This window comes from Toxorhynchites rutilus, chromosome 1, assembly GCF_029784135.1.
Source record: "Toxorhynchites rutilus septentrionalis strain SRP chromosome 1, ASM2978413v1, whole genome shotgun sequence".
In the NCBI taxonomy this organism is placed as follows: Eukaryota; Metazoa; Arthropoda; class Insecta; order Diptera; family Culicidae; genus Toxorhynchites; species Toxorhynchites rutilus.
The window spans coordinates 93931867-93958457 of record NC_073744.1 but is presented as its reverse complement, the minus strand read 5'-3'; the positions used below and the strand labels follow the sequence as shown (position 1 = coordinate 93958457).

Here is a 26591-nt window from a genome sequence, read left to right as displayed (position 1 = left end):
AAAAAAAACCCAATATATATAAACCAGTCATCGAGCGTTGAAAATAAAATTATTGTCACCATGAAATTTTTAAAGCTGTTTGCGAGACTAAAGTGACCTCCGATTTCGGCCAAATCGGCTGGAGTTCGGCCCGAAATATTCCTGATCTCGCATGCAACATCGCCTCCTGGACAATCCATCAATTGAACGCACAGTCTTTCAAGGCCCCAATTTGCAGCAAAATGCATCATTGTTGGATATTCCTCGGGATCTATAATAAACATATTATGTTGAGCGCATATATTACGCAGTGTGTAGTCGTAGACGCTACTCACTAGCTTCTCTTCGCGTTTTTGGATTGATGGCATCCTCGTAATTCAACAGATGGAAGTTGGGTGGCATATTTTTTTGAAACGACTGCAGCAAATATGTGTCCAGTTTATCTCGATCTGCACTGGCTATACCAAGCGACTGACACAAAAATTCCATAGGAGCATCCTGTGCCTTCAGTATTTGCTCAAGTTCACGCAGCCGACTTTCACACTTCAGCGGACGGCAGCCTAGATCCACATCATTTTTCTCCAATCGTACATTGATCATCATAGAAACTTCCATGCAGCACTCTGAAAAATGAATAGAACTTGTGGCGTAAAAGGGTGGCGACTCAAAATCCGAAAAAAGATCCCCGATATTCCTTGATTTTCCAGTATTTTTTCAGAAAAATTCCATGTGTAGACTAGTAATCAAAGCTAACTAAATGTCTTGGGAACTACAACTAAAGTACTATAGTTGTAGTTCCCAAGACATTTAGTTAGCTTAAACAATGTAATTTAAGAACGTCTGTCGATTTTTTCCAATAAATGAATTGATTGTGATTTTTAATTGAGTAATACCGCATGAAGTAACTACTAGCAATACGCAGAATCAACAGCGATGATCTTCGGGAAGTTGGAACGCTCCGAGCGTTCCCAACTGTCCGCGTTCAGTAAGCCGTAAAATTCTTCGCAAGGCAAAACAGTAAAGCTGGGTATAATAAGTACAGAGCATAAACCCGTAAACTCCTAGCAGTCAAATATGGAAAAAAGTCAAAAAACTGCAAGGGAAACGGAAAAATACAACTCTCACAATGATAACGAACGATGGACAAAGTTTACATGCTTGTAGACAAGTTACAGCGGTGACAAACAAAACTAAGGGAAAAACGTGAAGTATCAAATACATAACGCTCGAAGGACCATAAACAACGGAAAACATTCGACTCTTCAACAATCCTAACCACATTGGTAAATTTGATTCTCGGTAGCGTACCGACCGTGGGACCGAAAAAAACTGTGTGTTGACGTGACTAGCCGGAACACGCAAACGAGATTGTGGCAGACCAATATTTCACACTAGAAAATAGAGTTTACATCTCTTCTTACGTGTAAGAAGTGGACGGCGAATAACCGAAATAACCGGCTCGACGTGCGAATCGATCAAAAGTAAATAAGTTGGAAGATTTAAAAAGCTAGATTGGAGGCGATCTGGCGTAGTGGTAACATCCAATGTACTGGAAAAAAGGTAATGAAGATGGTAGAGTTTCGAGCGACATAGCATGCGCTGCCATAACTATTTCTCAAATAGTGACGTCAGTCGTTGTGTTTATCTTTGATTGCCCACCGCATCCATGTGAAGAAGCTATTTTCAGGAAGTAATTTATCAATTAAAAACTTTACTTTTTTATAGCGAATTCGTTTTTGTTCAGTTTCAACCCCAGTGCCGCACTAACTGCTGTCAAAACGTTTTTTTTTATTCACTCAGTTTCGCACTCAGTGTCGCACTAGTTCGCCCCGAAAGCTGTTAGTTTCGCACTGAGATGTTTCACGGGTTGGCACTCGGGTTCACCAATCAACTATACTGAACTGTCAAGTTCCGAATATTGTTTTGGAAAATCTAAAAATAAAGACTATGAAAATGGAAAACCTGCTGCTTTTGCTTTTGTATTATCGGAATCGTAATCCAATTCGGATTCTGATTTTGAAGAGTAGAGTAGACGGCATTAAGCTACGTGTGCTTTCATTGGGAGGTGAAAATAATGATGGATATTCAGGTGGAATAAATTTCAAAATCAAAATTATGAATGAAAATTTACTTTAACGTATCGAATATTTATTTTATGTGATTAAATAAAAGTTTTTTTCCGATATCGCAGAATATTGAACGAAAACTGTGTCTAATGATGGTTTTATATTATAATAGTAATTATTTGTGGAACAAACAGGAAATGCATCGACAAATGGTTAAGTGAGTGTCAGAACTACATGTGTTAGGTAATCAAACAATATTAAGTAAAAATTTTCATTCAAACTTTTATATGTTTACACTGCACTTGGCCCTTCTGAGAACAATTTACCTCCCAAGCACTAATATCACCACCAGACGTCGACACTGTACATTTGCCGTCGTAAATATAAACAAATCAGACTATATAACGCACACCAACAAACCACCGCATTCGTGAAACTGAAAACGTTTTTTTATTACAGAGTCAGTTTGGCACTGACTCAGTTTTAAAAACGAATTCGCTATTAGTGTTTCCGCTGAATATAAGGCTAATGTGATAGCGTGCAGTGAACATTTGTGAAATCACGTCGGAAAAGATGGATAAAAGTGATATTTCCATGTGCCATTTTCACTCCCCCACGTTCATAGAAACAAACGTATTTTCATTATTTTGACGTTATGAAGTGGATGTTTCCAAGGCTCTCAGTGTCGGTGTGTATGATGTGAGAGAATAATCGCCAATTATTCAAAATTTCACCGAAAATGTTACTGCTTTCGGGAACTACGCATACGACAGCTCTCTGGACCTTTTTACCACATAAATAATCGAGATAAGCCACGATACAATTGTCATCTGTTAAAAAAACCAACAGTTGAATAATTTCATGAGAATTTTGGCTCAAATTATCATGCAACCGTGAGTACTTTCAACATTGCTTTGTATCTTCCATATAAATTTCATATTGGATTTTTTTTTTCTTTATTTTTGAGACTTTCAGCCTCCTGGGCTGGTTCGTCTCAGTAAAAACGGCCGAAACCATGCCGCAAAGTGCGCTTACTATCCATTTTACATGCACATACGGACAAGCAATTAACAATAAAACAATAAAACACAACAGATTTCGTCACGAGAATTTCTACGCATTTGAGCTTTTTTTCCCCTGGTTTGACGAGGATGTCCGCTTGTCATGGCCCCAGGCCACAGATGGGAAATCCGCGCCACTCGAAGATGCCGACTGTTCTTGTTCCCCTTATCGCGAAGGGGAAGAAACAAGGATCTTCGATTTAATCACAAGTTTTTTCTTCAAATTTTAAAGTACAGATCGGCATCTTTCAAAAAACAGAGCAGTGCAGTAGTTTGTGAAGGGTCGTCGCCAAGCACATCTCGAATGCTCCCGCTGATCCCGTGTGAGTTCCGGAGGTTCTCATACTTTGGGCAAATACAGAGGATGTGTTCGACTGAATTGCGAACCTCGCACAAGTCACAAAGGGGGTGAAAGGGTCCTCTGTTGAAGTTGTGTGACATGTTTCAGTGGCCGGTTCTTAACCTGGATAAGATTCGTTGCTCTCTCATCGTTTTGACGTCTTCGAATCTGGAGATGGATCCTTTGATTCTCCGGAGGAACAACGTCGCTTCAACGGACCATTTTTCCGCCCAAAAAGTTTTGAATGTGTTGGCGATCCATAGTCTGATGTCGTCTAGCGGTACTTTGCGCGTCAAAAGTTGTCCAAGGTGACCGATTCCAGCAAAACGGTTGGCCGCTTCATTGCCGGCTATGCCACTATGTCCGGGGACCCACATGAGGACTGTATCCGGCAGCAGATACCTCCTGATAGCTTGTATCCATGGGTGCCTAGTTATAGCCGCGCCAACGGCATGGATGACGCTAGCCGAGTCGGTAACTATCAGGATCGATTTGCTTGACGGTATAGTGGCAGCTTCAAATATTCCGGCAGCTTCGGCCGAGAAAACCTGGCAAATGTCGACGAGCTTCTTGCTGGAAATAAGAGAGTTATTATGACCGCTTACCCCGAAACCAACTCCTTGCATCCCTTTGGAACCGTCCGTGTAGCGAATTTCATAATTGTGATATTTTCTTGAGACAATTTCATATTGAATGCAAATGATTACGACACGATATTTTGCATGCCAATACAGATATACTTCGCCTACTGCTCCACCTCTATATGTACCTCATTGGGTAACATCCATATCTCTCACGCTGAGTTCACGAGTTCAATTCTCATTCCCGACATTCTCCCAAAAATGGAAGTAAAAGTGACGAACCAACTAAAAAGCATTGAAAGTCACTATAATACAGATAAAAAAAGCAAGATTCAATTGACGTAGGATCTTTGATTGTCGTCAACTCGGCTGTTGAGACCTTGCGACTATACAATCACAGTAGGGGTCGATGTGAAGCAAATAACGGAGAAGCCTTATGTAACTGTTAGCTCAATAAATTTTTCATTACTGTTCCAACTGTCAATCGGCCTGCGAATGACGGATCACAATAATAGTGTGTCCGAATAAGAACCTGAAATTATCGAGAAACCAGAGCAGTGGGTCCAAAGCCCCAGAAAAGGAGGATGGTTGTAATAGTTGTTATTCATGGTTATTATGGAAAGAAAGTAATGGATAAACCCCTAAGCCAAGGTGTGACGCGACCCGTGCCGAGGGCTGAATGGTAGGGGGGTTTAAACCTTGCCATTAACGGAGCCTGTGGAGCATCAGGGCAACCACCACAGTAGCGTCAGCTCTTACTGATTAAGCCGGTCACTGATGCAGCGGACCTTCTTTACCGTTAGACTCGTGGGACTTCTATGAATAATCCACATCCAAATAAACAAAACGAGCGGTCGAAACTAACGCAGAACACTAACGTTCTGCAAATAAATCTGCATCACTCTAAAGCAGCGTCGAGCGCGCTGTCTAGGAGGTTCATCGAAGACACTATGGATTTAGCTTTAATTCAAGAGTCTTGGATCCACAAAGGAAGAATACTCGATATTCATACTGGTTCATGCAAGTTATTTTACGACGACAAGCATGACTCCCCAAGAACTGCTGTTCTAGTAAAAGCAAATATTAAATGCTTTCCTATAACAGAGTTCATTAAACGGGACATCGTCGCGATCAGAGTTGAGATACCAACCGCCATGGGAAGATCCGACCTAATAATTGTCTCGGCTTATTTCCCTGGCGACGTCCCTGAGGCGCCTCCCCCAAGAGGTTGCGGCGTTCGTAAATTATTGCAGAGAAATCAAAAAAGACTTCATCGTCGGCTGTGATGCTAACGCTCATCACACTTTGTGGGGTAGTACTGACATGAAAAGTCTATGTGAATGTCTTTTAGAATTTTTCTCTTCAAACAACATTGACATTGCCAACATAGGCAATGAACCAACGTTTATAAACCCTATCAGACAACATGTCCTGGACCTAACACTGTGCAGTCCGGTAATTTCAGAGAAAATACACAACTAGCACGTTTCGGAAGAGGTGTCTTTGTCTGATCACAGACACAGAGAGTGGAATTTGGGTGAGTGGGTTTCGGGTAAAAGCGACACAATCCCTTATCCACCATACCTTTAGAGGCGAATGAACTGCAAAGTTAAAAGCCTCTTAAAAACAAAGAATGAATGAATATCCACCACACAAAAAATGTTTTTTCAATTTATGTAGCGAACAAGATTTCTTAAGCTACTTTTGAAGTTTTGTACGATTTTTTAATGCGATATTTTTTGCGGTCCCTATCTCTCGCACAAAAAAAAAACGATTTGCCTATATATTCTGCTGGTTTTCGGCCCATGCGCGAATGGGTAAAATGAGGAAGCTACTAAGCTGGCGAATAAAGGATGGAATGGACTCCCATAAGCCATGACCATTCTTGCTAAGATTACTGTACGTTTCATCAAGCAACCCATATTATATTGTGTTTGGAAAAAAGGAAAAATACAATCCATGAAAGAATCTAATTTGTTTAGCGAAATTTAGTTCCTAAGTTATCATTTAAGTTTTGTTCCTTATTTAACCTTAAGTGACTAACCACATGTTTAATTTACCTGGTATGCTGAACTGTATCGTATAAGGATTCCGTCGTTTGATGTTAGTTATTTCTATGATTTCACTGGATTTTTCAATTTTAATTTTCATCCAATCGTCTTTCATTAAAGGTTCGACTAGAATCGCTATTATCTTGTTTTGGCCAACTTTCACTTTTCTCGGAAATAATGTGAACGCATCATGTTGAGTATGCGAAGAAGCTGTGGAGACAATTTTGCTCGTCGTTATAGCGTCTGAAAGCGGCTGTTGTCGTAGAGCACGTCCAAGAATATCTGTAGCAATTCCTAGCAATTCGCTCACGAATGACTGTTCGTGATCTCCAACCACGCACGTGCGCCATTTAGAAAAGGCCGGGAACGTGCTCTTATGAATTTCCCAAACGCGTGTTTCGGTTACGTCTAAAAGCATACCTAAAACGCGCTCTGGTTTTAGTATTGACCCAAGGCTAGACAGAAGAAATTGTGCCGACAACGAGAGAAGAATTGGACAGACGATCACAATTTGCAGTTTCGTAGAATGGCAGCGTTGTATTAGATCTGTCGTTATTTGATCCTCGTCTATTTTGAGATGCAAAAAGCTAAAAATAAATGAGTTAAGTTTTGATGTCTGCAACATTGTAAAATATTAATAAACTTACTTGAAGGGTAACCTCCCACGCTGTTTCGTGATTTTATCGAAACATGTTTTCAAATGGTTCACCCACACAGTAACCATCTCGTTATGGCGAACCGAAACAAATAAGATGTCATCCATAGCCGACGAACCTGTATAGAAATGAGATAACGAAATGAATACACATGTCTACTATACACATAACGACTAGTAACTTGTGACTAGTACATCAATGTTCCAGAAATTTATAGAGTGGATATAAGGTCGTAAGGGTCGTAAGATTTCGATTTTCGATCATAATTGAAGGAGACCAGATACCGATACAAATCAAATCCAGTCAATATAAGCCAGGAGAGATTGTACAGAACTTCCAATTCCGCTGAGGAATATTAGTAAATGAAATGGTATTAAGGGTGCAGGTGCAACTTTACGGATTCATAATATGTAGCGAAATAGTAGTAAACAACCAATATTTTTATTTAATTGAAAATGTGCCAGGTGAGAGTACTTTTGTACTCGCATGCATTTCTGCAGACCGGAATGAGTTTCCTCAACACGGATTTTAAAGCCAAGGAGTCGGAGGAAATCGGCATTGCAAATATATGCAAGATGCGGGTACTTTTGTACCTGCATGCATTTTTGCACTCCGGAATGTGTACGGACTTCTAAAGCGGTATGAACACAACGCTTCGACTCGGTTATTCAAGAATGTATTGGAAGATATCCCTTCATGTCTTCAGCTTACTGAACTTCTACGCATACCGTTTGGCAATATGTTGATAACAATTTGCTGCGATAACGTCGATAATGTCGGTTATGCGTTCAACTTAGATGTCAAAATCAAAACTGAGTTCCTGAAGTTCATCAAATCAAGCAAATTTGCGGTTCGAGAAGTACGTACACTTGGGAGATGCAATAACTTCAGAGGGAAATGTAAAACTAATTGCTCGTTTAGCCATATTTTTGAAGTCCACGATAAATAAATGAAATGAACAAGACATCATGCCATACGTCAGACTTGCAACGACGACCGTGTTCTATCATAATGCATGAATTGACCTGGAGTGGGATTTGTTCGCAATTGAATTCGGAAATTGTTCCATTCAATTACTGGTTTAATCATCAATTTAATGAATAATTTAATCAATGCACTCAAATGATTACTAAGCCATCGGTAATCCTAATGCAACCAACCACCCATAGTTATTTTGGAAATGTTACGTTAACACGCCAATCGCAAAACAGCCTTCAACAAGGATAGCATTTGCGCTTATCTTGATCATAATGAAGCAATGCAACTCTTCTCGAGGTTATTGAGATTAACAGAAAGGATTAATTCAGTTTACTTTCACCAAGAAAGTAAATGTCGTTCTTGAATTTTGCATGTGATTGGGTTTCGCTTGACAGTACCTAACATTCTCCATTAAGGATAACAGCTGCGCTTATCTCGAGCATGAGAAAGTAATGCAATTTTTTTCGAGGGCAGTTCACAGAAGCGTTTTTGTTAAGAGTAGCATGAAATGATAAAAAGTTTTTACACTTTAGTCGCTCCAAGCCACCAATTCATGGCTCTGCATCTATGCTATGTTGAACGCTTGTTTGGTGCTGGTTTTCGTTGTACAAACGATCTCTAGAAGAGTGATTTCACTGAGACAATACTAAATAACACGTAGCATGATATTTCATACTTGCAAGTATTGCCATTGATGTGCAGTTGATTGATGTAGTTATGAGATGTGGAATAATGTTGCTGGTGCATATAATCGCCTGTAGCCGAGTGTATGTCAATTGCGAAAAAGGCAACCGGAATAGCGTTCGAGGTAAATGGTCAATGTATTGACATGAAACAAACTGCGACACGCGATTAGCGAGGGCAAGAATGAATAATTCAATAAATTATCGTCAACTAAGGGTGACTAAACCATCCTAGTGAACAGTTATTTCTAAAATTTCGCAGCATTCTGAAATAATATCCAAAATTATTAACAAGTGACTTGAAGAAAACAACGGCGTAGTTCTACGTCAACAATGTGGTCGTGTCTTGGACATAATCTCCTGTAATTTTTTTTAGCCTGTGTGTCAGTTACATATGATGTTCATCCGTGTCAGAATATTTCTAGCCTACTTGTAACCATGACCGCTGTAAATCGCCCTAGAAAACAACTGCAAAAGAAACCACCACTCGGAAAAGTGTTGTAGGCTAGAAATATTGTGGCACGGGAATAACATCTAGGTATATTTGTTTCACGAAAAGCGTAATTTCTATTATAAATTAATTTGTTCGTTTTCGTTTTTCGGAATTTATTCTGAGGTTAATGTAATGGGGGCAAAGTCCCCATTTGATGAGGATAAGGAATCGAGGCGGTCTAAGCCGCAAAGATGACGCGATACGAGTTGACCGTCGACCCGCTGTGGGAAGCGGCGGTCTGTCGCATGCAAACCTGTGTTTCACTGATTGCCCGGTTAGTTTGAAACATAGGATACGTCCTTCTAGCAAGGCTATTGTACCACCATCTGAAGAAATTGCCACAATCATAGTTATTTTGGTTTGGACATTTAGAGCGCAAAATCATAACTCGTATACTCGCGCACGGATCACAGACCGTCTTATACCAATGATGCTTTTCCCGCGCCGCAATATTTCTAGTCTACTACACTTTTTCTGAGCGGTTGTCTCTGTTGCAGTTGTTTTCTGGGACAATTTATTTCGGGAACCACTTGTAACATACCACTTTTTTCTCTAGAGTAATTTCTGTTGCTCTTATTTCCTTGGTATTTCTCTCCGGGAATTCTCCGCGTCTTTTAATGCTTAATCTTATTTGTCTTGTTATGTTTGTTTCCTGTATGCCTTCATCACTGCGATGTTTATTATATTCTGCAAGCCTCGACTAATTTTCATTTTTTTCTCAGCTGATTAATTTTTCACAGTCTAGTATTTTTTTCGTAATATTTAGGCGAAAATTTTTTTTTCCACGAACGAAGCCCTTCGATTGAGTAGAATCGATACTGTTCAACACAAACAAGCCAGTTTGTAGGATATGTAAAGTTTATATCAAAATACATCCCATAACTCACACAGATTTTTGAATCAATAGATTATCATTGTATTTTAGTTTCCGTTAGTGACCCATACTTTTCGACGTAACCCACTTGTTTACCGCCACATGTAAAACAATGTAATGTTCTCTTCTCAATAGCATTTTCATGCATTCACAAAAGCTTTTTAACTTGTGATGGGAGTCCTCTGTGCCTTTTGGAAATACGGGAATGTAGCTCTAAAGAAAGATTTGGTTATTGTAATCACGGATAAACATTCGAAAGCAAACTTGTACGACACTTCCTAACATTACGGCGATCGGAAGAAAAATAGAAGCGCCTGTCTGTCAACGAGATTTCAATGATAGACCTTTACGTTCAGTTCCTGCCGTCGATCGTCGTAATTGTAGATGTAAATGTACATATGACATAAATTTATTGGGAAAGAAGGTATAATATTCTTGCCTCCATATACGTGGTCAACACTCAAACATAAACAGTCGTTTCAGCGCGTTCGTGCTTCCTGTTGCTTTATATGAAGCAGCGGTAAACAGCCAGAAAGTGCAGAACAAGAGGGTGAAAATGAATAACGATGAATAATTAATCGGAGGAGATTTATTCAAAACACGTCGCACACTGAAGAAGAGGAATAAATATGTGATCAATCATTTCACATTTGCGTATATATTTCCGAAGTACGCACGTTTGTGCATAAACGAAGAAATTTCATATTCTACCAATCACCTGATGAATTTGCTCGTGAATACACAAGCTTGATTTGAAATTTCAACTTGACTAAAGAGTAAGTAAATATAGCGAAGTGTCGCAATTCGTTCCGGAACTATCGGAACTATTGAAATGTTATTAATTTAAATCCCATTTTCCCTCAAGGTAAAATCAACGGAAAGACTATAAATTGAAAAAAAAAATAAAATCCTGTATTTTGGATGAAATTGAAGTTTCCATCTAGAATAACGTGTGCATTGAAAAAATGGAAAGTAAGCGGGAGCATGCTGCTCTTATCGTTCCGCTTCCCGGGTCAAACGCTGAAGAACTACTTGGCCAAAATGGGAATTTTAAGGCGGAAGCGTTAGTCGATGGCTCTACTCCAATAACTTCGTGGTCAAAATGGTGAAGCAGCAGCCAAAACCACGAAAGAATTTGAAGAACATGTCGACATCCTTTTGACGTTGGACTACGTCTTAAATTAAGGGTGCCAAATCAGAAAACAGGACACGTTTTTATGAAATATAGTTATTGTTAATAACTATTTTTGCTGCGAACGGATTTTTACGATTTGCATACTAATCGAATCGGAAATTTTCTAAGATTTGTTTTATATGCTATACAGTAGATCCCCGATTATCCGTGAATTGGTCGGCCTAACTCACCGCGGATCACGAAAATTGCGGATAACACAACAAATGACTAAAAATGAGGTGCAAACACAAAAAAAAACAGATTTTTCAGCATGAAAAGAATGTTTTATCAATACAGGAATCATTGAACTACCTATCTGTAAGGTCGTGTATACCAGTTGTCAAGTAATGTGAAAATCATGACCCAAACAAAAGAACAAAAACTTACAACGTAGGTTCATAGAATTACTATGGAACTCGCTTTCGCGGATAAACCGATAACGGGTTATCCGATAACAGTCAATAGCGGGCAACTTATGCAGCCGCTATAATAGAAACAACGAAGGGGGATGGCGAAAAGAGAATATTTGCGAAGTAAACTCCACCCTTGCTGGTAAGTAAGCTGGCGCTAGCGGATAAGTGTTGCATCTCCTCTGAGGAAAATTCTCAGAACCTTTCTGTGCCCGAAACAACAAAGGTCTCTCATTCTTCTCGTTTTGTGTTTTATGTTTCCCCTCGAGCTGTGATAGAGACGAATGAACTGCAAAGTTTAAAACCTCCTAAAAACAAAGGATCGAATCTCGAGTAGTGAACGCTAGCGATTATTTCACTTGAAGTGCATCTGGCATTGCAATCCGAACCATCTGAGCCCTGGCAAAGCAGGCAAAAAAGAGAAGAATGCAAATGATTATGAGTCGCTTCTAGCCATCATTGTTTGGCTCTCAAGTAGAATAGTTGAAAATGGGTCAGGAACCGGATAAACAGCTTTCTCCCCACTTTCATCTAATATTGCTCATAATGGGTCATTAGTTGATTTAACAATTTTTTCTCTTCATTTAGCTGGTGTTTCTTAAATTTTATGTGTTGTTTATTTTCGTTGCGCGAAACTTAGAACTTGTTCATTTTCTGTACATGTGAATAGCACACCTTCGATACTTTTAGTTGCCATTCGTATTTGCTCTCGTGTGCGTCGGCTCTGTTCTGATGCAACAAGCTCCTAGCTTTGTTGACGGTTTTGACCGAGAGTCGAGAAACAATTTTTCATAAACGATCATTCTCGCGATGTTCCATTTTTCATCTAACAGATGCACACAGTTGCGGCGTGTTTGATGCTTGCTGAATGGCGATGCACGGAAGATGCGTGCATTGATATAAAGAATCAAATTGCGACATATGACCAATTGGAGTATTGTTCTCGCAAAGGCAGGAAAGAATTGTTGCTTCTCGAAATGATTCTACAAAACTACGCAAGCCTTTGAACCTTTTCAGGGTTCCCGGAACATTTCACTAAAGAGTTATTTATGAAATCATAAAATAATATCCGAAATGATAAACCAACAAATTTAAAAAAATATATTGCGTAGTCCTACGTCCTAAGCGGTCGTGTCTTGGATACAACCCCTCAATTTCTTTTCATCGGCCATGGTTTCGATCAACTAGCGTTTATCATTATAATATAAAATTATCTTCAGATACAATTTTTGTAAAAGATTATTTCACCACTTGAAGCTAACAAAGTTTTGAATTCACATTGAACACTAATTTGATACAGAGAAGTTAATTTTCATTCATAATTTATATTTGAAAGGTGTTCATTCTGCCTGAAACCCCATTATTATCTTTGACGCTTCACTAACTCGTAAAACGTAGTTCAATGGCGTACCGTTCATTTCGTTTTCACCGTGAAGTGTGTACCGGAATAAGGACCCATGTAGCAATAGAAATCTCCCAACTGAACTTCCATACTTCTGTCATGTCTCTACAAATACGTGGCAGGGCGTTATACCTATGAAATACAATTCCTCTTTTATTGGCCAAAGCTGAGCGATTGGTTCTCCCAGAAGGGTCAATTGTTCTCAGCCCTCTTCTTTGTAATTTTTATGTGAAAGATATTGACAGTTGTTTGGCAGAACAATGTACGCTAAGACAGTTTGCTGATGATGGTGTGGTTTCCGTCAGAGTTACCCATGCCGAAAACTTGCAAAGACTATGGAAAAATTCCCTAGATAACTTGTCTTCTTGGGCAAGGAACTTAGGGATCGAATTCTTGCCGCACAAAACTGAATTTATAGTGTTTACTCGAAAGCGGTTCCCAGCCCAATTGCAAGCTGTTGGGCAGAAGCATTACCCAATCATTGACCTTCAAGTACAAAAATGTCAAAAGAGGGTCAACTTTCTCCGCTCGATTTACGACACGTGGTGGGGAGCTCATCCGGGAGATCTCATAACGCTTTATAAACCAAGTATTCTATCTATTCTGGAGTATGGCTCTTTCTGCTATCTCTCAGCAGCTAAAAGTCATCTTCCAAAATTGGAACGAATTCAATATCATTGTCTGCGTATAGCTCTCGGCTGTATGCACTCAACGCATTACATAAGTCTCGAGGTTCTGGCAGGGGTAACACCTCTACAGAACCGTTTCTGGGAAACTCTCAGAATACTGGTGAAATGGAAGGAAGGAAAAGAACCAGCGTAGTTTGATGAGCTTGCTGAAAGAAGCCTAGTGAAATGAATCTAGAAACCGAGACAATTGTGAACCGTGAAAAACTTAGTGACATTTGAAAAAGCGTAATAGTGTTGAAGAACTATTAATCGTGATAGAAAGGTGAAAGAAAGTGATTGTTTTAGAATGCCTACCGACCACACCGAAGAAGTCGGTTGCTGACCCAGAGCAATTGAAAATGCTCACCCACCAGCGGAGTCAAGTGAAAGGAAGAGTGACGAGAATAATCCATAGCTTAGAAGTAACTGAAGATAATCCGTCGAAAATTAGTGCTTCTTTGATTAAAAGTGTATTCGAAGAAGCTAGAAATTCACTATGCTGAATATAGTGAACTACACCGTGAAGTGTTAGCTATCACTCCGCCGGCGAAGATGGACGAACAAGACGAGAAATTGATTGATTTCGATGCTCTACACACCGAAACGCTCGATCGTTTGAAACGTCTTTCGGAGCTGATTAGCAAGCCAATTAATTTATGTGCCAGTGAGACACGACAGGTGCAGCAAACAAACTTCCGAGCCTCCAAGCGATTTTGTGTGACATGTCAGAAAGAGCACCATACCCTCCTCCATAAAGTGTTTCCAGAATATTCTTCAGAAACTGAAATTCCCGCCATATCATCAAGGAGTGCAACTGATGTTGATGCTAACCAACTAATATCTAACAAACTAATATTGTATCCAGATGTCAACACCATTCCACCGCCAACGCGAATATGCAGTTGATCTATGTTTGTGAAACGCTCTAGTATAAGCGTAAGAACACACTGGACGGCTTCCCCGCGCGGATTTTGCAATGACAGACCGCCGCGGGGCCTCGATAATGGAATGTGAATGAGATAAAACCAAGGGATTGCTAAGATGGCCGCCTTTCAGTAGCCAGCATAGAAAATCATGAGCATAGAAATCATAACCAAAAATTCAAAATGAAGTGCTCCGCGCGATTCATCGGCTGTGATTTGAATTGCAAATCGTCAAGAAAGCTTCCGGATGGGTATCCAAACATCGCTTGCCAAAAAAAAACTATCCAACGTAATCAAATATTAACATATATGACTCCAAACATTAAACAATACGTGAGCCCCCTAAGCGCGAGCCCTGTTTTATGCTGCCTACGCTCAATTTGCATTGGATGGGATAGGGTTGCCAGAGCCCCGGATAAAACACACAAGGCGGAGCGGGTACGGCCGGTTCTAAAGTCACTGTTGTAAGGTTCCTCATTCTCTGCGGTGGCTCGATGGAGATGATGCGCCGCAACGGTTTTGTGATAGTATTAGTGTTTATGCGGTGCACATGAAGCAAGGTAATAGTTAATGTACTATCGGTGAGCCAATACGTGAAAATCACTCTGCGGTCATGTAGCTGCGGATTCTCGAATACTACCCAAATTATCGAGAAATGCAATATTTCAGACGTGTGCGATCAACTTCTTTCTCCCTCTCGCTCAGGTAAACATCCCTCTTCCGTTTTCCACCATTCTGTCTTTATATACCTCCCCTCTAATCCGCTTACTGTCCAAACAGTTGTACCTTGTACCATAGACTCGTCTTGCATCCGTCTATAAAAATATGATAATGGCCGCTAGTGAAGCCGTCGAAAGCCGCTGAATGTGTTTTTCATCGAGCTCCTGCTGCGACTTGTCATTGCGAGAATCGCGCGGGAGAGCCGTCTAGTGTGTTTCCACGCTAAGAATTTAATGCTTTCGTGTTTTTATTTTTCGTTTGTTTGTCTTGTCCCCTCATCTCACCGTCACCCACCCTCGACAGCCAGTCGAACACCAGATGCTATCCCTGGTCATTATGCAAAATGCTACAGTGCGTGTGGCAACCCTCGGTTGAGACAACGGTACCCCTTATCCTCATCCCTAACCGGTCCTGTCCCACACAAATTGTTGCCCTTTTAACCTTGAGTTAACCGCGAGTCGAATTCAAATAAACATAGCATTAAGTTGAAATTTTGTATAAACAAACCTTGAATTAGCGGCTTCGCAAAGCTTATGCGAATGAGCCTTACAAATATTTGGAGAAAAAACGGGTCAATTGTTAACAGTACAAGTCCGAAAAAAAGAAAAAGGTTAGTTATGTTGCGATTGAGTGGCAATTCGAAGATGGAAATTTCGGTTCATGATTTCTTTTTGACATACGACTACGTCTTTCATTAGGAAGGCAACATCCGCCGCGGTAATAGTTGAATAACTTACTGTGTGACATAAGTCTAAAAACGTTGATTCTGTTCTTCTAATTGGCCTTTACGAATGAAATTCGAAGCCTCTATCATACAAAAAAAAAGAGAAAAGTTTGGGTCTACTCTTCTCCTCTCTTATTCTCTTATTATTATTTTATACCTTCTCTTATTCAAAGGTATAAAACAGTGATGTTTAGCTTCTGAGCAATAGAAACAGTGCGTACTGTTAAAATCCACATGAAACTCTAAGAAACCGCTATTGATTTTAATTTATGGAGTTTGGCGTTATGGTGGTTTACAGCAATGAATGTTCACCACGTTACTACTAATTTTAATATATGAACAGAGATGAAGCTAAGTATCACTTTACTTGTTTATGAACATAGTGAGTCCCTATGTAAGTGAAAAGTCTGAAGAAAAATTACGTTTCTGTTTCGTTCTATGCTCACCTTTGCCTGCGACGTTAGTTGGAGCTTTGGGTGCCTGCATTTTTGGAACCTGAAATATAAGACACAAAACAATAAAAAATTACTGCAACATATTTTATTACAGGATTTATATCACATTCCGATAATGTAATATATGCTTGGGCTTATCTTCTGTATCTCTTACACCCCTAGTTTTAGTCCTAAAAACCCCAAGTTAGATCATTTTTTCATTTTTTTCCTTATTGGCTTATTGAGTTAGCTTACCCTAGACTATATCTGAAGGTTCTCGGAAATTATTCGGAAAAATAAAGTACAAGTTTTATATCATCATACGCTTCAAAATATTTCTTATACAATGATTTTTTTTTCAGCGCTTGTTCTAGTTATCGACTTCTTGGGCTCCGTGCACATTTTACGTAACGCGTGAACATGCAAAATTCGGATTTTTTTTATTGTTACGTAATATGTGGACTAAGCCTTAGCCCAAATAACACTGTTTCCTCTCTATTCTACCCAGCGAATGGCGTGAGATGGTTCGAGTCGCAGAATTCCCGAAGGAAAATGGGGTTACTAAAGTGCGATACACATAAAACGTCCCGTCACCGTTAAGTCAATGTAAACGAATGAAACCTCATTTTTTTTCTTTTTTTTTATTTATTTATTTACTAGTCTTCGAAAATGATCGTACAGACAAAACCAAATCAAAATTAGTAAACAAATCGTTCAAACGACAACAACAGACATCAGACGGGTTGTTCTGTCCAAAGATAGTACGACGCTAAGTGGTGCGGACTCAATCCACTTCATTCTCAAGCAAATTCATGCATGTTTTCAAGCGATTTCTTGCAATAAATTCTCAGACCACCGGAGATGCCAGATTTCCAAATATGTTTGTAAATTTACAGACATATCTGTAAAACATTCTTCACATCTATTCATCACATCAAAAATATTGGACTCACCATATGACATTTTTCCATAGTTTTAATACAGAAAAGTTATTATATTTAGTATATATCAATACACATGACGTTAGACCAGCGATACTCAACCTGCGGCCCAGCAGTCCTTCTGGTTGGTCCATCTGGTGTGTATGAACTTTTGCCTTGACATCATTGCAGACGAAAGAGAGGATACGGTTATTCACAATTAATGAAAAATTGCATTCTCTACAGGTAAGGAAAAATCTTGAACGAAAATTGTCTCTGATAAATATTTTCTGTTCTAGATAAGATTGTTTTGCTGAAATGCAAGGAGATTTATTGAAAAATAGTTAAGTTAGGGTCAGGACTATGTCTTCTAAGTATTTAAACAACATCGAATAAAAATTTTCATTCTATTTTTAACAACTTACATTTGCTTTCGGGTCTGCTTATGACGAAATATGGGTTACTGTTCGATATTGTTACGACAGACATTGTTCATGGCCGTGTGGTGATCTAAAACTTGTATAGCCTTGCATGGCGGATGGAAAGTATACACTGCATTTTCTTATAAATTTCATCAACGACAAGACCGCAAGCCTTGGTGGATGTCCAATATATCAACGGTGAAATACTGTTTTTTATAAAAATTAACAACGCGTATGTATGTGTATGTATGTATGTGTAGATCGTTGAAATATTTAAACACATTACAGGACATAAGTTATTAAGTGGTCCGAAAAATAATTTTTTTCCACTTTTTCCCAAAAATGACAAATGAAAATTAATAACTTTTGAATCACTGAATCGATTTAGATGATCGACTTTTTTTAATTGACCTAGCCTTTTATTAAAAAATATTTAACTTGCGAAAAAAATAATTATATTTTAGTAATTATTGATTGTAGTCGTTTTTTATTTTTTTATGACTTTCGACTAGAGGGCGCTATATTTTTTTATATTTTTTCTTGAAAGCTGAGGATTTTTTACACAACATATCTCGATATCAGGGTTGCTATTTTTTCGTTTTTTAGATATGATTTTAAAAAAAATCATTTTTCCCCATTTGTCCAAAAATAACTTTCTGCAAAAAATCATAACATTTGAACTACTGAACCGATTTAGATGATCGGTATATTAAATTGAAGCCAATAAGCAAAATTCACACTTGCGGGAAGATTGGATTCTAGTAGCATAGGTCTAGTTTAGTCACATATGAATATTGATCGAAGACTTAAAACATGTTAAATTTACATAATTCTAACTTAAAAACGATAATTATAGCATCTCTGATATCGAGATATGTTAGGTAAATAATCCTCAGCTTTCCATAAAAAATATAAAAAAATATAGCGCTCCTATCTTTAACCGAGAAAACTATGAAAAACTAACTAAATCAATAATTACAAAAACAAAATTCAATTTTTTGCGCAAAAGTAATATTTTTTCAAAGAAAAATAACTCGTAAGCTTCAATTTGATATGTCGATGATATGAATTGGTCCAATAGTTTGAAAGTTATGACTTTTTGTAGTGGGAAAAATGGGGAAACATTGTTTTTCGAACCATCGATTAGTTTTGAAAAATCATATTTCAAAAACGAAAAAAATAGCATCTCTGATATCAAGATATTTTATGTAAAAAATTCTCAGCTTTCAATCCATATTAAAAATAGGATCCATATTATATGCAAGTTAAATATTTCTTAATTAAAGCTCATTGGCTTAAATTTGATATGTCGATCATCTAAATCGGTTGAGTGGTTCGAAAGTTATAAATTTTTGATAAAAGTCATTTGGGAAAAAGTGGAAAAAAATGATTTTTAGGATCACCCTAAAATGGAAATGGGCACCCTAATGACAAATTAAAAAAATACGAGTTTAATGTTTTGCGATAAAGAACAAAATTACCACTTTTGACGAAGATCTGAGAACCACTATATTAGTTTGGCATGGAATGGCTGTATATATATATACAGAATACAATCTTACGTGCATCGTGATGTACAAAGTATTAATGAATATGTGAAAATTAACGTTAAAAGACATTTCTATAGATCTGCACACTTTTACAGACTTTTCCACATTTTTAACAGACATTCACATGTTTTTACAGACTTTTTTTTTTAAAGTCATCTGGCAGCTCTTCCTTCCACTTTTTATCGAATATTTCCAAATCGCAGGAGTAAACATTTACGTGACTCTGACTTTGTTTGTTTTTATTACGTTCGGAAAAACGTTATGACAAAGAGAGGGGACATTAAAAATACGTTGCTCAGTGAAAGGCTGAGATGCTCTTTCAGAGATGCAATGGTTAATTAAACAATTGACGGAAATATGTAGTTCGTTCATTTTATAATTTTACTTATTTTTGCCCTTGACAACAATACCTCTTTTATAGTGTTGATTATCATAAGAAAAATAACACTCCTGATCGTTGGATCTCTTTTGACATTTCAATTGGATCTTTTTTGACAGCCGTTTTGATTCAGTCCGCACTACCTAGGTACGACGCACTGGTAGACGGAAGAGAGCTGCACACCGCGTTGTTTTGGCCGGAATATTGGTGGTAATGTTTCCCAACAGTATTGAGCAGTTCACGTTATCGTTAAAAATGTCGAAAACAAATAGCCTCTGCAACAGAATCTGTCTACTCGTCAAGCACGGTAGGTGTAATTCGCTCAATTCGGATCACCTGAACGGCATGGTATGGTGCCCACACGAGCACACCACATTCAAGCACACTGCGTTCCAGCGCCCAAAAGAGTGTTTTTAGGCAATACATAGATTAAATAATCTTGGTTTGTCCGATTTAGGGTGTTTTCACGCAACTCGATTTTTCTTCATGATAATCACATATAATAAATACGAGTTTGGGTTTGTTGGAAAGCCCCAAATCTCTAGTGGCTAATACGTTGAAATTATTCCAATTTTTATGTTTTTCAACGATTTTCCTCAAAGAGAAACTATGATCATGGTTTGTCCACCTCTGATCATGGTTTGTCCGGTTTTAGGAATCACCATTTTTGAATGATAAAAAATCTTATTTTCAAGTAGATGTTGCATTCATCATTGTTTGAGTTTACTGTCGTCATATTGATTCATTCATAGTTTAGGTTTTCTTCAGAATATTGCCTTTTCTTGTGCATTTTAAAAGTGTTCATCTGAACACACTCGAAACAGAGAAATTTGATTTCTGATATGCGCGATGGACACAATAAACAAACTGCAGCGCGCCAAGAGGTTGCCATATAAATTATGTGGATAAAACAACATTAGTGAATTGGACAACTCATGATCAGAATTGAGATCATCGAAATGCATTAGTTTAATGGTTTAGCTATGCAAATCTGATACAAATAGTCTGCAATGATGATAACAATATTTTTAAGTGTTTTAATCCAGAAAAGGTCTGAATACGTGCCAAATAATCATCTGGTGATTTATTAAAAGTTAGCTCAAATGAGGGGCCCATTGACACCAATAGAAGGTGGATTTTATAATCCTTCAAAACATATGAATCCGTAAAAATATACTACAGTAATCGTTCGCTAACTGGTCTGCTTTTTAACTAAGCGAACGTTAACTGGCCCTTGGACCAGTTAAAAAGCAGAATTTCGTAAACAATCGTCGCCATATTCAAATGGAAGATTTGCTGTGGGAGGCATTCGAATGTAATTCGAAATGTTATAAAAATTGACATTATTTTCGCATGACAAACATTGATTAAATTACAGAAAAAAAGAATTCTAAAACTATATTTCATACCTATTGTCGCACTCAATGTCGAAATTTTCATTGAAATCCTTTCGTTTATCCAGTTTCATGATCAACGCGAATCAAACAATTCATTGAAGTTCCCCTCGATTTTATTTGACGTTTAACATGCCGGACCAGTTAAAACCGGGGCTCTGGCAACCCTATCCCATCCAATGCAAATTGAGCGTAGGCAGCATAGAACAGGGCTCGCGCTTAGCGGGCTCACGTATTGTTTAATGTTTGGAGTCATATATGTTAATATTTGATTACGTTAGATAGTTTCCTTTGGCAAGCGATGTTTGGTTACTCATCCGGAAGCATTCTTGACGATTTACAATTAAAATCACAGCTGAAGAATCGCGCGGAGCACTTCATTTTTAATTTTAGGTTATGATTTCTATGCTCATGATTTTCTATGCTGGCTACTAAAAGGCGGCCATCTTAGCAATCCCTTGGTTAAAACGCGAATGTCGATAACTGGTCTTCCCTTTTCGCCCAGTTAGTGAATGTTGACTGTATAAAACTACTGTAAATCATGAAATAGACAATTTTATTTACATGATTTGAAACAAGGGTCTGAGACGTTCGAGCGGTGGCTTTCCCTAGCAATTTCTAATAATAATAATGATGATAATAAGTTCAGTTCAATTTCCCGAAGTTTCCGACCTTCCTTCAGAGTTTCCCGATTTTTCTCCTCACTATATTGATCTACGAAAAGAGACGAAAACAACAAAATAAAGACAGACCCGTGTGACATTTTCCTATTTTCGAAACTCGAACTATCGCTTTGTGGAACTCGGAGCCAAATCAGTTGTATGATCTTCTGACGAAAAATCACCGCTGCAGTGCATGGAAACCGTGAGGTGTGAGTACTGATTGGAAATATTTTTTGATCACTGGGTAATCACAGTTCACTTAACTGAACTCATGTTGTATTCTCAAATCCATGAAGTTGTATCGTTATTGATGCTGGTGCGATTATAAATTGGCGGCGTTATCAATAACTCGAAATTTTCAATTTAGCGACTTAGTCTTCTCTAACTTAACACCGGTCAATTAAAGGTCTGAGTCAGCCTTGAAAATAAATCTTTAAATGCATTCCTGGTAGATAAATAGAAATAATGTAATCATATCCCATACAAATGTAGTTAAGTAAATTTGAAGTTAAACTATTGTGAATATTTTGTATAATATGTGCACTTCTATTGAACATTAATATTACAGGGTACACATACCTCATCGGAAACAGAATCAGTCCGCGAATGTTCTTTTCCCATGAATGTTCCAATTGAATGCCTTCTTTGCTCTCCTCCATACTCTTGACTAGATTTATCGTCTATGTTCTCACGATGTGAATTTCTGCTATCTTTACTGTAACTGAGAATAAACTATTTATTATAAGTTACCTTACAAAAAGCTGTCGAAACTTACGTGAAATTGGAGTAAAAGACATCGTTATTTTCGCTATTTTCTGTAATCGAGTCCATACTTTCTGGGGACCCAGCTATTATACAGTTTTGATGATCGGTGATAAATTGTTTTTTTCTGGTGCCGGTTGGTTTCACAGCTGTCGATGTGCTTTTACTACGTGAACGTGGAATACCTTTCACGCGCTCGTCACATTTGGAATCTGGTACATCTTCACTGACTTTTGTATTAGACTTCGATGTTGTCACCTTGCTGCTCGAATTGCGCTTCTTGAACAGAAAGAAACTTCGACTGTTAGGTTCGCACCTTCTGTTAGCAGCTTCCTCATCGAAATAGTTCGGATTATCTGTGCGTAATTAGTAACATTGATATTATATTAATGGAGAAATTAATTAATGTAAACACACCATACAAAATTTATCTTTATATTGAAATGAACGTTTGCCTGTCTATCTGTCTGTATGATTCGAAACATGCCCTACTGATCCACGTGACAAATTGTATAGAAATGTTTTCGGAGTATGAGAGCATGATGATTGTGCTATCAGATTTGCTCTATCTTCGGGGGTTGTCATATATAAATATGAATGTTCGCTTGTGTGAGCCCGGTATAGCACCAGAAAACTATCGATGCAATCATTGTAAAAAATAGTATACACAGATTTTCGAGTACTGTGAGAATGTGTTCTATATATTGAACGATGAACGGCTCAAAAAAAATTTAATCGCAAGAAAAATTGAAAAAATTAGAGCATTTCAATTCAAATTTGCACTTCAGTGAGATCGTTGTTGGCGTTTGTGATCTAATTGAATTGTTCTCACGAATGTGTTCTCAACCATAATACAAAATGTTCTTATTATGCAAAGAAAGAAAAGGATAAACTCCTAATCACATCACTCGTCACAGTGAATCCTGATTCTTACCTCCAACACTAACAACTATCCCTTCCGCGATAAACTCTAGGGAACCACGCAATAGAGGCGACCCTTCTGGCCTTCGGACGGCGAATATCATTCTAACATTCCTTCCCTTCCCCTGGTGACTGCAAGGATGTGGTCGGCGTCGTTATTGACGTTACTAGCTAACCCGGCAAACTTCGTCCTGTCCAATTTTTTTTTCGTTATCACATCCACGTTTTGACGTAGGACTACGTCTTTCATTTCTGTACCGGGGTGTAAGTTCAAAGTTTCGAAAACGAGAGAGTGATGCTGGACAGCAAGGTTGTGAACATTATACCACTTTTCCGGCTGGACGGAGTGGTATGATAATTATTTCATTCGTAAGACAAAATGTCCACGAGTTATATTATTGTTAATTATTGACCCGAAAACTTGTTTCAGTAGCTTTCAAATTGCTTAGAAAACAGGTTATTGAAACCGTATACACACTCTCTGGAAATCTATTCAGTTGATGCGGCGATGTGAGATGGGGACGGTCGAACTCAGACGCCTCTGCATTATGCTCTTCTTTTCCAATTCCATTTTTTTTGCAGTTGAACCGAAGGGAACATTTAGCGAAAACCGATATATCGATGATAACTCGATACAGATGGGTGCCATTGACTATGAATTTGATAATGAAGAATATGAAATACATGACATGATGTAGTGGATATTCCACCATATCGAAGAAATCACTTTGATGAAAGCTGCGTTTTGAAATTATTTGTTTACGTATGCTGCAATCGATCGTCGTTGGGAAGTTGGAATTGTTGGGAAGGGGGCCTTATTTTTGCTGTGTAATTCCGAGGAGGAATCCATTCTTTCTCAAGCGTTAATAATCCTGCTCCGGATCAACGATGACTCCAATTGTCGGGGCTTGGGGAGGGGGTACTGTTTGTGCTGGGTATTTCCGAGGAGGAATCGATTCCCCCTTTGAGCGTTAAAAATTTTTTTCCGGCTAAACGAAGTGGTACGATAATCAATTTATTCTCAAGATGAAATGTTTAAGATTTATATGGTTGTTACTTATTGATGGCTAGGTCAACGTTAGTTTTACGTCCACCTTGCGGTCATATCAAAGATATAACCCACTCCTAGTCTTCTTACTAAGCGCACGTTCATGGGTCCAATCGTAGAACTGTTCATTGATTGATCTTCTAATCTACCCTTTAAAATTATCTTTTTACTAGAAAATTTCGGTACTTCTACCAAAACTCGATAATATCAGATTATTTTCAGACACAATTCTCGTGTAAGATGCAAATAACATGTTTCTCCGTTACATGGAATAAATGTTTGATACAGAATATATGATAGAATGAAGACAGTCCTACATCGGACAATTCCTTTCTCGAGTTTTGTTCTTATCAACACATTCGATACAGGAGTGCGTTTTATCACATTAAAATCTATTTCCACTTTCGAGCGAAGATCAATTTCGTTACCGTAAACATCAAATGGACTAACAACGTTTGTCAATATGTAATTGTAGACACATGCGAATTGAATTTTTCGAATTTTCCCATTTTCCTTCAGAGTTTTCCGAAAATTTTCAATTGCCATGTTCCGTTGGAACATATGTATTATTTTTATTGAGCCCCCTCTCCATTCCAAAGAAGGGAGGGGTGTCATACCATCATAGAAACATTTCTCGTACCCAAAAACCCTCACATCCCAAATTTGGCTCCGTTTGCTTGATTAGTTCTGGAGTTATGCAGAAGTTTGTGTTCCATTTGTATGGCAGCCCCCATGCGCTTAGAAAGGGTGTAAGTGTGTCGAATCACCATAGAAACGTTTCGTGCCCCCTATAACCTCCGCATGCCAAAAAAGGCGCAATTTGCAGATATTTGAGTTTCATTTGTATGGCAGCCCCTCCCCTAAGAAAGGGGGAGAGCCTAAAACTTCCATATGCCTAAATTGGTTACATCCACTTGATTAATTCTCATTGGTTCAGTAGTTTCCGAGTCCATAAGAATCAGACAGACACACAGATAGGAACAGACAGAACACCCATACGTCGCTTTACGGCCTAGATACGTTCCACGTTCCAAATCGGCCGCAAAGTGAAAAGTCGTATAAGGAATCAATTATTCTAATACAAGTTCATACAAATTCAATCGGATATGTTCCTAATTTATTTGTAACATGGTTTATTATTCTAAATGCACTTTATATGTAAATCAAAAATGCGTTTTCAAAAAACCTTTTTTTTCTCTTATTTACAAAAAACTCAAACTTCATTTATTTGTGTCGCACAGCCATCAAGTGCGACACAAATAAATGAAGTGTTCAATAAGTTCGAATGCAACTTTTCATCGTTGTGTAGATGCGCACTATATCCATTTTGTGTATTGGTATTGGTGGTTAAGCCTCATATATAGACTAACTTGTCGACTTACAGTAGTAAAGTTGTTTACGAGTGGTGAGCGACCCGGCGACATATTCCGGAATTTCATCTATACCACCATCCGTCGTTATCGGGAGACGGGCTCGGCTGAGAACCATGCAAGATCTGGGTAGCCGCGTTCGGCGAGGACACTAGCAGCCATCAAGGTGGTGAGGAAGCGGGTTCGTCGAAGTATGAACTACTCAATCCGGAAGACCGCAGCTAACCTAGATGTGTGGATCAGGACTGCCCATACCATCATGACGAAGGACCTGGGATACAAGCCGTACAAGAAACGCAAGGTAACTGGATAACGAAGGCTACAACGAAGAAGAGACTGGACAAATCCAAATAGATATTTTGGCGGCACGCAGGTCAGGAGTTCGTGTTTTCTGATGAAAAACTCTTTGTCTTACAACAGTCACAATATTCCAAATGATCGGCTGTGGGCGCCGAAGTTGACCAGAATCCCTCCGTCCCGCATAAACATCCCGCGGTTCCAGAGCGCCGCGTCGGTGATGGTTTGGGGGTCCGTATCCAGGCGTAGAAAACTTCCACTGGTGTTTATCGAGGAAAACCTGAAAATCAACGCCGCGTACTGTAAGACCGAGGTTCTGGAGAAGGTTGTAGCCCCGGCATAACCCGACCCAGGATCTCTACGGAAAGGATCATCACATCTTTCAACAGGACGGCGCATTGGCCAACACAGCGAATATCGTCCAAGCGTGGTGTCGGGAGAATTTGATTGATTTTCTCGATAAGACGTTGTGTCCTCCCAGTTCCTCGGATTTTAATCCCCAGGACACTTATGTATGGTCGTGCATGCTGGTTAAGCGGATCGAACATAAAGTGGACACTATGGACCAACCTAAGCAGCTCATTTCCAAGATCTTGTTAGGGGATTCCCCCTAATATATCGTAAAGGTTCTCAATAAACATTGCCTCAA

The 26591-nt window shown here is 38.6% G+C and overlaps 2 protein-coding genes across 5 annotated transcripts in view; one reads left to right on the top strand and one right to left on the bottom strand.

The window, feature by feature from the left end:
* Window positions 1-26591, bottom strand: part of LOC129775809 (uncharacterized) — a 43872-nt gene that overhangs the window by 1858 nt on the left and 15423 nt on the right. Inside the window, exons 2-8 of one of the 4 annotated variants that reach the window (XM_055780922.1) lie at window positions 22320-22662; window positions 22124-22265; window positions 16230-16278; window positions 6726-6852; window positions 6088-6665; window positions 315-602; window positions 60-250 (exon numbers count right to left, since the gene is read on the bottom strand). In XM_055780922.1, the coding sequence (XP_055636897.1) occupies window positions 60-250; window positions 315-602; window positions 6088-6665; window positions 6726-6852; window positions 16230-16278; window positions 22124-22265; window positions 22320-22662 (1718 nt within the window). Of the gene's footprint in view, window positions 1-59; window positions 251-314; window positions 603-6087; window positions 6666-6725; window positions 6853-9429; window positions 9705-9775; window positions 10062-16229; window positions 16279-22123; window positions 22266-22319; window positions 22663-26591 lie in introns of those variants that run through there. The other 3 variants (XM_055780933.1, XM_055780943.1, XM_055780953.1) reach the window with 3 other exon arrangements.
* The window catches only part of LOC129775838 (methylthioribose-1-phosphate isomerase), a 91001-nt gene continuing 66875 nt past the window's right edge, over window positions 2466-26591 (top strand). The window contains exons 1-2 of the mRNA XM_055781015.1: window positions 2466-2733; window positions 2794-2938. Of these exons, the coding sequence (XP_055636990.1) occupies window positions 2907-2938 (32 nt within the window). The 5' untranslated portion in view covers window positions 2466-2733; window positions 2794-2906. The remainder of the gene's footprint in view (window positions 2734-2793; window positions 2939-26591) is intronic.